The sequence below is a fragment of the Electrona antarctica genome (genome assembly GCF_951216825.1).
Source record: "Electrona antarctica genome assembly, chromosome: 16".
In the NCBI taxonomy this organism is placed as follows: domain Eukaryota; kingdom Metazoa; phylum Chordata; class Actinopteri; order Myctophiformes; family Myctophidae; genus Electrona; species Electrona antarctica.
This window is the reverse complement of record NC_136797.1, coordinates 13,452,824-13,465,071: the sequence shown is the minus strand read 5'-3', so window position 1 is coordinate 13,465,071 and position 12,248 is coordinate 13,452,824. Positions and strand designations below refer to the sequence as shown.

The 12,248-nt window shown below is 42.6% G+C and overlaps 1 protein-coding gene across 1 annotated transcript in view; it reads right to left on the bottom strand.

Annotated features, from left to right (window-relative positions):
- LOC306939815 (5-hydroxytryptamine receptor 4) overlaps window positions 1–3,208 on the bottom strand; it is a gene marked incomplete at its 3' end in the record, with an annotated part of 41,103 nt that extends 37,895 nt beyond the window's left edge. The window contains exon 1 of the mRNA XM_079524540.1: window positions 3,101–3,208. Within this exon, the coding sequence (XP_079380666.1) occupies window positions 3,101–3,129 (29 nt within the window). The 5' untranslated portion in view covers window positions 3,130–3,208. The remainder of the gene's footprint in view (window positions 1–3,100) is intronic.
- Window positions 3,209–12,248: the final 9,040 nt, after the last annotated feature.

The following is a 12,248-nucleotide window of genomic DNA, read 5'->3' as shown; positions in this document are numbered from 1 at the left end:
GCTAACAGCCAGGTTTAACCTAATCCTGATGTCTTTACTGTTCATTAAGCAGTCAAACTGATCACAAACCAATGATGCTTTCCACACTTATTCAATTATTATGGGTTTATGTTGCCTTATTTTTATCGGTCTGCATTAAAGGACTAATTTAAGCACTATATAAAATCAAAGAACCAAAATATATAGGCTGCACAACATCATGATCAGCTGCTTTTGGTGAATGTTCCCCAGAATAGGTTTGCTGTTGTGCAAGTGCACGGTTAAGAAGAATTATTATATTATATTATATTATATTATATTATATTATATTATATTATATTATATTATATTATATTATATTATATTGTATATATATATTATTTTTTTGTAAAAGTGAAAACCACTAAATATTACCATTACTCACTGTTTTACAACATATTACCATTGTAACGTTTCACCCACTATTGAACCCATGACCCACAGTTCACCTGTCTGGACAACAACCCTCTTCCCAAAAGGTAGCTCCCTCAGAGGAGGGAGTTATGGCCAAATATCACAATACGACAATATCATTATGCTTACAATATTAAGAATTCTGTTTTAAGTTATTAGTAGTGGTAAAATGTAAACTATATTTTTGGGGTAGTTAATCATTCAGTCTATCCACTATTGAGAGTATGTTCTCTCTTTAATTACAGCAGCAGTATTTATTTTAGAAGCTTGTTGCAGTAATGCAACTATTAAGGATGCAAACTGCCATAATACCCCATGAAGAAGAAGGATCAGTAAATCTGTGTTCCACCGAATGGGTCTAGAGACAAAAAGCCAGGCTGTCTATTCAGCCAGGCTTTATGATCCTGGCTCGCTAAATCCGCCCATTCTAAGCCTCGCTTGGCTTTAGTGGAACGGAATAAACCAGGCTGTAAAGACCAGGATTTAAAAAGCCTGGTTTTGGCCTAAATCCTGGATTGGTTAATCCAAGTTTCGTGGAACAGGCCCCTGGGAGGAGTGCTGCATTTGGAGAAAATTAGATTTACCCTGTCGAAAAGGGAACCCTTATTTCAAAAAATCTGGTCACCCATTATTGAGATGCTTGTTGAGTTGGACTGAAGTGATTGAATACGATATTGTTCTGCCCCGTAATGTCATCTAATTAATGTTAATGTTTTTTAGAATGAATATGTTGTTTCTGTCCTCGGAGTGCGGTGTAGTCATCAGCCATGTCGGTTATTATTTTATTGTTTTTGTCTTTTTCTTTGACGGTTATGTTTTGTCTCTTTTTATTGTTTTGTCTTGTTTTGTTTGTATGTTTCTGCAATTTTTTTGACCAATCTGTAACTTGCTGTTTAAATATTACTGAAATGCCTGTATACCAAAAATTCATAATAAACAGATTATAAATAAACTAAATGAATGTAACGCTCAATGAAAACACGAGGATGCTGATTACTATGTTGACAATAATATTATGTTCATGCTGCTATGGTTACGTAAACGCAACTACACTACAGCAATACAATAATAACATTGTGTTATCAGTTATTTGACCTCTGAGAGTCTAGTTCATATTTACTCACTAGAGTGGGGTGATAACGTAAAACAGCTGTGTATGTGTAGTCGTAAAACCTTGATTTACAATGTCTCTCGAAAGCATACAATCCAAAAATAAATGAAAAAAAGTAATTGAAAAAAGAAAACACGGTTTCCTCGCATATTAGAAGGACAATACACCCGGATACATTTCTACTTGCAAAAAATAGATTTCAACCTTACTACTACTTTGTACTACTAGGACTTATGTTAAAAAAAAAAAGTTAATGAAAATCTTATGCACATTTATAATAATTATTAAAATAATAATAATAAATTAATAATTTACATTCTGTAGATATCTTTCACAATAATACATGATACATGTTCTAGACATTCTAATGATCACACAAATATATGTATTACATGCATTTTAGTTACTTTTATCAGGGTTAAAGATTAAAGGTCATAGGTCAATTTTGATTAGAAATTGTCCAGAGATTTTGAAGTTGAAGGTGTAAATTTGTGCCTCTGTGGGGGGTATTTATATGCAAATATCATGACCAATGGCATTGCAAGACTAAACAATGAACATCAATGATGATGTTTAGGTGAAAAAAGAATAGGAAAAAAGAAATAATAATTAAGTGATTAATTAAAATAAAAATGTTACCGAGAAGCATCGTTGGGTCTTACCGGGATATCAGTCACCAAAACCAATGTTCTTGTTTGGGTTTGTATAGGAAGGGGACGGGGCAGCTAAAACGAATATCAAACATCTAAATACTGAATCAAGCAACTTGAAAACTGTCTGGGACTTTCACAAAAGCCTGAGTAAGATGATTAAATGACCCGAAAAACAATTTGAAAGTGAAATATCCCTTTAAAGACAGCAAACTTCCCTCTGCTTCTTTCAGGAAGTGACCGCACACTCCAATGATGATGGACAAGACTTAAAAAAAAGTCTTCTGACCTATGTTTCTATGTCAGTGGTGCTCAATCTTTTTATCTGTATTTGGCCGCGGACCCCCATCTGGAAATATGTTGTTGTTCCCCCCCCCCTCAATAGCTAGAGTATAACATAATGCTTAATTATTTATTGACTGCACGGCGTGTTTCGCCATGTTGGCTTTGTTAGGTGTTGTGCGAAACGCGTTGTGCAGAAGAAGAAAAAAAAATAAGCAGTGGGAAGTTTAATTACAGTCTTTAATGTACTTTTGTTTTGCCTACCAGCACCTCCTCCACCCGGATGTGCACGAGAGCTACAGTACCTGTTTACACGTCGCACACTTACTTCGTAGATAAGGATCCAACTAATGTATTTTGGCGGGCCTTGATGCCGTCGTAATGACTGATGTTCAGCATGCAACCAAGTGTAAAATGACTTATAGTGGATCTCTTGTCCACTATAAGTCATAACATTTTAGTCTAGTTTTTATTTGTTGACGAAATTGTCAATATATTTAGTCTTAGTTTTAGTCATCATTGCTTAGTTTTGCATTTAGTTTCCATGTAGTTTTCGTCAGTGAAAAAAGGCAGTCGGCGAACATTTTTCGTCAACGAAAACAACAGTGGTAGCCTCGACACTTACTATTGAGTCGGTGGTGATGCCGTTGCCATCACTGGACGTCTGCATGGAGCTCAGCAGAGGAGAGCACTCCTCCTCACCCCACACTCTGGGGAGAGCACTCCTCCTCACCCCACACTCTGGCCCTGCAGACACATGGAGACACATGTAGCTCAGCAGAGGAGAGCACTCCTCCTCACCCCACAGCTCAGCAGAGGAGAGCACTCCTCCTCACCCCACACTCTGGCCCTGCAGACACAGAGCACTCCTCCTCACCCCACACTCTGGCCCTGCAGACACAGAGCACTCCTCCTCACCCCACACTCTGGCCCTGCAGACACAGAGCACTCCTCCTCACCCCACACTCTGGCCCTGCAGAGGAGAGCACTCCTCCTCACCCCACACTCTGGCCCTGCAGACACATGGAGACACATGGAGCTCAGCAGAGGAGAGCACTCCTCCTCACCCCACACTCTGGCCCTGCAGACACAGAGCACTCCTCCTCACCCCACACTCTGGCCCTGCAGACACAGAGCACTCCTCCTCACCCCACACTCTGGCCCTGCAGACACAGAGCACTCCTCCTCACCCCACACTCTGGCCCTGCAGACACAGAGCACTCCTCCTCACCCCACACTCTGGCCCTGCAGCAGAGGAGAGCACTCCTCCTCACCCCACACTCTGGCCCTGCAGACACACGCAAGCATGCGCAAAGAACATTAAGTTAGTAGAAGAAGTTAGAACAAATTTACAAAATTATGATCTAACTGGGGCACGTATGCAAGTCAAACAGGGTTTGGTTTTTAGAGAGATAACATTTCAAGGCTATTTTTGGCTGTTTTTATCTCTCTCTCTTGGTCGTCTGTGTTATGCGATTGTCTTATATTCATTAGTACATGATGACACAACGCTAAGGTTGGTTGGAAAGCCATGGATCTCTTTATATATGTACAGTACATACCGGCAAATATATTTAAAAAATATATATGTCTTAGGGTATCATATTCAAAGTCAAAGTCGTACGATTAGTCACACACGTTACCGCTGTGAAATTTGTTCTCGGCATTTGACCCATCTCTTGGAGCGGTGAGCCGCAGCGTGCGCCGCACTTGGGAATCAGTAGTTGATTTGACCCCCAATCCAACCCATTGATGCTGAGTGCCAAGCAGGGAGGCTTGGCCCATTGGTCCCATTTTTACAGTCTTTGGTATGACATACATACATACATACATACATACATACATACATACATACATACATACCCAGCCGATCAACAACATACCGTAGTTACGCCATCCCGAATGCTGGTCTCCTATTGGCCGGTGGCCAACACCGGACATACCCAGCCGATTACGGTACTTGCACGCTCTGCTTGCGAAAGTAATTACTGTTTGGTCAAGGTAAATAACACTGCAGAGCGTGCAGGATATGACAGTGTAAAGATGTGTGCGTACACATGTGCATGTGTGCGTGCATGTGTGCATGTGTGCGCGCACGTGTGTCAGTTGCTGGGGTTTGAACTTTGGCTTATAATACAGTCACTATTGCACTAGGATCTCCCGTTAGTGCAGAGCCCGTACTGTTATATCGGCCTTAACCCATTCAGGACGGGAACCCCTTTTGGTGTTTTAAGCATTATGTTATACTTTAGCTACTGCTATTTTTTGAAAAATCATGAAAATGTGGCGCAAATCTTTGAATATATATTCTTTCAGAGCGTATGTTTTTAACTCAAGTCTTTGCTTCTGGGGAGGGTCACTGGAACAACATATTTTCAGATGGGGGTCGGTGGCCAATTACAGATATTTTCGGGGGTCCTTGACATGAAAATGTTTGAGAACGACCGACATAGAAACATTTTTTTTTCCAGAAAACTGTCAGGATTTAGAAGGCACCAGTAGAATTGTACAATTTGTAAATGGGTTAGTGGCTTACAGTAAATACCCATCTGCTGTGTGTTTTTATGATGGCATTATTACTGTACAGTCAACAAGACCTGACACTCTCACAGCCCAATAGCAAATAGGCCTACACTAACTACATGAACCCAATAAAGTAAAACAGATAAGCCTTCATTATGTTTGGTTTATCTGTGAATCAACTAAGCCAGCTACAATCTCTTTAGTTTTCATAAAGGTTTCATGACATTTAAGTTTCATTTATTTTTCGTTTTTCTATTAGCTTTTATGACCTCAATTACACCCACACACAACCCGGGAACTTTGAACATTCAGTGGATTTTCTGTGGTCTGGGGCTTTCTCTGTGTGTTCTGAAGCCTTATGAGCTGCAGTGGAAAATCTACTGAATGTTAAAAGTTCAGGCTTTTTGGGTGCAATTGAGCTCAGAAAACCTAAAAAAAGAAGAAAAATTACAAAAAATACTTTTTTTAATGTCACGATCCCTATAATGTTTTGACTATAACATCCAAACGGAACATCCACCTCTTACAACAACAGGAGGCACTGCTCTGAAAGAAGTCAATGACTTCAAGTACTTGGGCTCATGGGTCAACTCAACAGAGCAAGATCTAAAAGTGAGGAAGGCACTTGCATGGAGGGCCCTGAATGGCATGGCCAGTGTGGAAATACTGTATCCATGATATTGATATTGTTCAATAATGAATAGGTACTATACCAGTGTTGACTCGACAAGAAGTCACCATTACTGCTAGCACAGACATACCTAAAAATGGACCCCAGCCTGTGAAGTCCCAAGATAACAATGGGGGTAGGGGTTGAGGTGTGAAAAGGCTCCCTCTCAAGGGAAGAGAGAGGATGTCAGTGCCAGAACCACTAGTAAGTTCCACCAGCAAACTGCTTCTCAAATGTCTAGCACAATTACAATTTACAATTTAGGCATTTAGCAGACGCTCTTAATCCAGAGCGATTTACATTAAGCAATAACAAAAGCATGGCATACATCACATATATAACTAGAAAAAGTGCCCTTCTGGGCACAGGTCTCCACCAGGAGGATGTTTTGTGTGTGTGTGTGTGTGTGTGTGTGTGTGTGTGTGTGTGTGTGTGTGTGTGTGTGTGTGTGTGTGTGTGTGTGTGTGTGTGTGTGTGACGCGGCTTGGACTGTTGTAGCGCCACCATGAGGCTGATTTGAAAACTGTCAAGTGGCATTTCTTCCTCAGCCTAGTGGGAATATGCATGCACAGTTTCACCGCAATCGGATGCTGCGTTGAGTAATTGTGGCAATTTGTACAAAACGGGTACAAAGCGGGCTACTCCTGAAAGGTTTAGAAGCCAATCGTAGTCAATGAAGGTGGATTATGAGAAATCAAACAAACGCGTCTTGATCACATGACTATGGAGAGCATGTGTACCGATTTGCGTGAAATTTGGATAAAATCTGAAGGTGTAATATTAGAAAATGTGTTTTACATATGTCGGCCTCCTGGTGGCGCTATAAAGAGCAGATGTGAAAAATTCCAGGCAAAGGTTTTTCCTTGGCCTCTAGGGAGTTGGCATACAAAGTTATCCACAGATCCGTGCAGTTAGAGGTAAAAACACTTTTCGGCGAGTTATAGCGCCACCATGAGGCTGAGTTGAAAATGTTCATGTGGCATTTCTTCCTCGACCTAGTGGGAATGTGCGTGCACAATTTCACGGAAATCACACGATGTGTCCATGATTTGCAGCATTTTGTTTGAAACTGAGCACTCCTGCAAACTTTGAAAGCCAATCTTAGCCAATCTGGATGGAGTCTGAGAAATCTGAAAGACCCGTTTCGTTGAATGGCTCTAGAGAGACTGTGTACCAATTTGCGTGATGTTTGGACAAAATCTGTAGGTGTACCGTCCAAAAACTTGTTTTGCACAAAGCGGCCTCCTGGTGGCGCTATAACAGGCCGTTCTGGAAATTCTGGGGCAGAGGTTCATCGTTGGCATCCAGGGAGTGTGTGTGCAAAATTTGACATCGACCAGGTTAACGGTGCCGGAGATTAGCTGTTCACAGACGGACGGACACACGGACGGACGGACGGAGTGCAAAACATACTCTCTCCCCATGCCTTCGGCCTGGTGGAGACAAAAAGTAGTTATCATGAATCATGCGTAAACTAAGAACGTAACAGTGGAGTATCTATGTAAACTATACATACTATACTATATAATATATTATACATGTGTACTATAAAGTGCTATGACTACATAAAGTGCAATTCTAGAGCTGTCTACGTAACAAGCTATAAGTCTGTTTAAAATACTACATAATAAGTCTACATAATGTGCTATCTAAGGGGCTAGGCTAGGGCAAGTGCTACGGGCCATGGTGGAGTCTGAAGAGGTGGGTTTTCAGACTACGGCGGAAGATTGGGAGTGAGGCTGCAGTTCTGACTGTGATGGGAAGTGCATTCCATAGTTTTGGAGCCAGAAGGGAGAAGAGTTTGGGACGTGTGGAGCGTTGTCCCGGCGTTTTTAGTGAAGGTACCTCCAGCTTCCCTGCGTTGGCTGATCTGAGTGCGCGGGAGGGTTTGTAGGGTACGATCATACTTGTGAGATATGGGGGGGGCCATGCCTTTGGTTGCTTTGAATGCCAGCATCACATGTCAGTGGTAAAATACTTCCTGGTCTTTCAACCAATAGTAAGGTTGGCTGTAAGCCAACCACAGGAAAGGCTGTTACCATGTGCTCAGCAGCCAATGATGCCAAGCTGGTTTAAGACCGGCCCACAGGGCGGTCTCCACTAAACAGAGGTTTTAAAAGGCCTTGCGATGATTCTAGTAAGTTAGATTCTGTAAACATCCAACCAAGAATCCATACCTCTCCACCAGGAGAAGAGAGAGATCCGGATGGGGGACTGGTAATTACTGTTTATACTCTGCCTGCTATCTCTGTTGAATACAAATGATTAGGACGTATTATGGGAATGTAACAAATGTATATTCTTGTGTTTCTATATCTATTTCAGGTTTAAAATCTATGCCACTATGCCAACGCATAAACCACTAAAACCATACCTGACACTAACATCTGTCCATTAAGACTTATAATTGGTTATGATAGACACTTTTCACTGTCTTTAATAGCTCAATTAATCTGTTACCATACTTGTTAAAACCAGGCAGTCTGTGCAGATAAGCCATTTATAGATGTGTTAACTAAATGTTGTTTGTTGAATCCGATGAATTAATAATAAAGTTATAAAATACACTCTGTAGTCCTAAAGTATGTTGGCGTAAATATTAGCTACGCTCTTCCGAGTTCTCAATCAGGTGTCTTCTACCTTAGTTAAATGTGACAACCACAGAATGCTAGAAAGATGTACAGCCAGTGTATGGAACTCCAACCTCCCCCGACAAATCAAACTCAGCTTCTTTATACGCAACGGTAGAATCTGTTCTCCTATATGGCAGTGAATGCTGGACCCTGAAGCCAACTCTGCAGAACGGGTGTTACACCAGAATGTTACGTGTAGTGCTCAACATCATTAAGAGTACACATGTTACAACGAGAATCTGTATGCCGGGATATTCAGGGTGAGCGACAAAATAGCAGTTAGGAGAATGAGAGCTCCCAGCCAGCAGACTGGTGCTGTGGGAACCAACACATGGGCACCGGTCACGAGGACGTCCCATACTAACATGTGGATGTACTCAAGAAAGATGCAGGAGTGCAAAGCACCAACGAGCTGGCCGGATGTACGGAGAACCGGGATGACTGGAGGCGACGATGGAGGGCTCGTCTGAGTGTAGCAGTGTGGCTCAGAGCCTCTGCCTGATGGCCTCAAAGGTCTAATATCTCCCCCGGTCCATAGGGATATCCCTTTGGTCTAGTGGTTAAGATGCTGGAGTTTCACGCGGGAGGCCCGAGTTCAAATCCCGGGTGTTACATTGGTGCCGTGACCCGGATCGGGTTTCCCCATGGGAGGAGGTCAAAAGGGGGGTGAGTGTAGCAGTGTGGCTCAGAGCCTCTGCCTGATGGCCTCAAAGGTCTAATATCTCCCCCGGTCCATAGGGATGTCTAGTTGGACTTTCACGCGGGAGGCCCGAGTTCAAATCCCGGGCGTTACATGAGGACGACCTAGAGAGACTCAATCAACTCATGTCCCATCAATGCATGCCACTAATTTTACTCGTCTCGCAGGCTTTTTTTGTTGTAATTTGATGTTGTGCATCTTTATGCGCTCGATCACCCTCCCTCTGGCAGACGGCCGCCCACACAGAACCTGATGCTCGCACATGGGGGAAATGTTGGGTCTTTGCTCTAACATGGAAAGCGTCTTCAAACAACTTGTTGTGACTTGGCAATGATTGAATTGAACCGAATCAATCACTGGACACATTATTTTGCTCCTTTCTTTTGTGGCCCACTGTTGTGAAAACACTGTCGGCTTCCTAGACAACCTTACTTCGCTCCTCGACATTCTATCAAAAGTGATGAAGCTCCCAGTTAAATCCAAATTGACATTGCAGCTGATAAGAAACACTGGGAGCAGGTATAATTATTACCTGCCAACACCTCGACTTCCTTGAGAGGGAGAGCGAATACAGAGGATATATTGCACTACAGCCTGTTGTATTTGGCAGAGGACCAGAAGCAGAGATCTATATCTGTGCTCATAAGGGCCAGTGCTACGTAATGAGAAAGATATGAAATGCTACGTCACTGAAAAATAGTTAATAACAATGTTAAAATAGCCCACTGTGTGTTCTGTTACATTATCCCTCTCTACCACCTCCCTTCCTCAGTGCCTCTCTCGCGCACGCACGCACGCACGCACGCACGCACGCACTCACGCACGCACGCACGCACGCACGCACGCACGCACGCACGCACGAGTTGCATTAACTCAGTTAACAGTTAAGTGAACCACTGTTAACTGAGTTACCAGCTCGAAATAATGTTACATTTCCACAAATGTCTTAAAAAATAAGCCCAAGCCGGCTTGAAACAGCAATAACACTCACACACAAGCGTGCGCACACACACACGTGCGCACACACACTCTCCATGGTATGAGACAATATTTGCGCTCACGTTACGATGAAGAAAAATGGCCCCGCAGACATATTTCTGACAGGAGACAGGAGTGTGCCCCCACCCCTTTCTTTAGATGTGCATCCAAGGAGGCGTACCTTCACACATTGACCTGTGCATTTCACATCTGTCCGACAAGCAGCTGAAGTGAACAGAATGAACTCTGGATTGTAGCACACAAGGTACAATGGATATGCGGAGGGGGTGTGAGAAGGAGAGAGAGAGAGAGCATAAAGAGAGTCTACCATGAAGTGAGAGGAAGAGGTGAAGGGAGAAAAGAAGGAACGCAAATGACCTTCTAGATATAAATATTTCAGACAATTTGCTGACAGACCGACAGCTTGATACGGCATCTGACAGACAGTTTAAGAGAACCCAGATGTGTCTGTGAATCAGAGATAACATCTGGGAACCTTCCTGTTACAGTTGGACAGACGGACACACACACACAAACACACATGTGCGAGTGCACGCGAACACACACAGAGTACATACACACACACACAAAACTGCATGCATATAGATCAGTAGTATTCTCTCTCTCACACACGCATGTGCACGCGCACACGCACGCACACGCACACACACACACACGCACACACACACACACACACACACGCACACTTAACCTTAAAGACGGATTTTACGCCATTATTTACTCCATATTGTCTGTCGCGCACCGGAAATAGCAATTGACACCATACGCACAACAGGTATAATATCAAGCCCTGGCAGTTTCCAATTGTGTAAATTGTGCTCACCTTATAGTAGGATTATCTTGTTTAATACTAAAACAATTTATTTGATAGTCAGTCAGTGTGCCATGTCAACATTACAAATGAGACCACAAACAGATTCAGATTTATATGACTTTTGCCCCGGCCGATAGGATGGTTCTGTACACAGTGGGGACGTCATGTTTTTGTATTGTCTCCCAGACTCCCTGTCGCAATTCAGATCACTCAGAGGTTGCATACGGTTTGATTGACTTTGCCTTGTCTGCTTGATCTTTGAAAGACCTCTCATGTTTACTGGCACTGGATGTTCAGCAAACAACATTTTATAAATGTTATAAATATGGTTTTCAAACAAAACCATATTTATCCATTAGTATGCCCAAACATCTATAGTATTTGAGCTTTCGTTGCCTTTTGTTCTCCGAGCCAGAACTGCGGCATACAGGGCCATATCGCAATCATTGTGAGCTGGCATGTGTCGTAGGCTACATGCTCAAAGGTGCACACAGGACTAAATGGCATAGGCAGCATGAATAGGACGAAGGATTATGTGTGCAGGAGGTAAAAGTGCATACAGATGCGAGTGGACTTTTGTTGGCTACATGTACATGTTTTGAAATATTCCATTTTAAAAGAAAAACCCTCTCTCCACTATGCCAGAGTGAAACATGCACCTCACGTGCCAATGGTGGCACCCTTGCCTGTAAGGTCGCCTACAGTACCTCTGATGTACAGTGCGTGTCCAATACACTGTTTTCGTCGACCAAAACTATAACGAATTTTTTTCCCCAGACGAAAACTAAATGGAAACTAAATGAAAACTAAGCTATGATGACTAAAGCTCACAGCGCGTCGCAGCGCGACGCGTTGTGACGCGTTGTGAGCTTGTAGATCGCCTATTTCCAGCAAGTGTAAAATCAGCCATTACGACGGCATCAAGGCCTGCCAAAATACATTTCAGTCGACTAAATCAACCGTAGATTTAGTCGACTAAAATCACATGACATTTAGTCGACTAAAACTAGACTAACACTAAAACATTCTGGGTGACTAAAATGTGACTAAAACTAAACGAAAACTATTCAAGAGACTATGGGCTGTATTTTGCGTGTCTTAAGTACCAGGTCTTATTACTTAACTTAAGACCTGGAGGTGTGGTCAATGCTCTTTGGCCACTCAGAATAGCCAAATGGCATTGATCACGCCTCCAGGTCTTAAGTTAAGTAATAAGACCTGGTACTTAAGACACGCAAAATACAGCCCTATGACTACAACTAAAATCAAATGTTGCTGCCAAAAACAACACTGATCCAATACAGACTTGGTGTACTGTACCAAATAATGTGTGGATGTGGTCTGGTCAATGAAGGCAGAAGCTTTAAGAACTAAAATGGTCTCATCTGTTATGTTGTGTTGTTGTTGGTAACAACCCACAGTAGCACTTGGCGC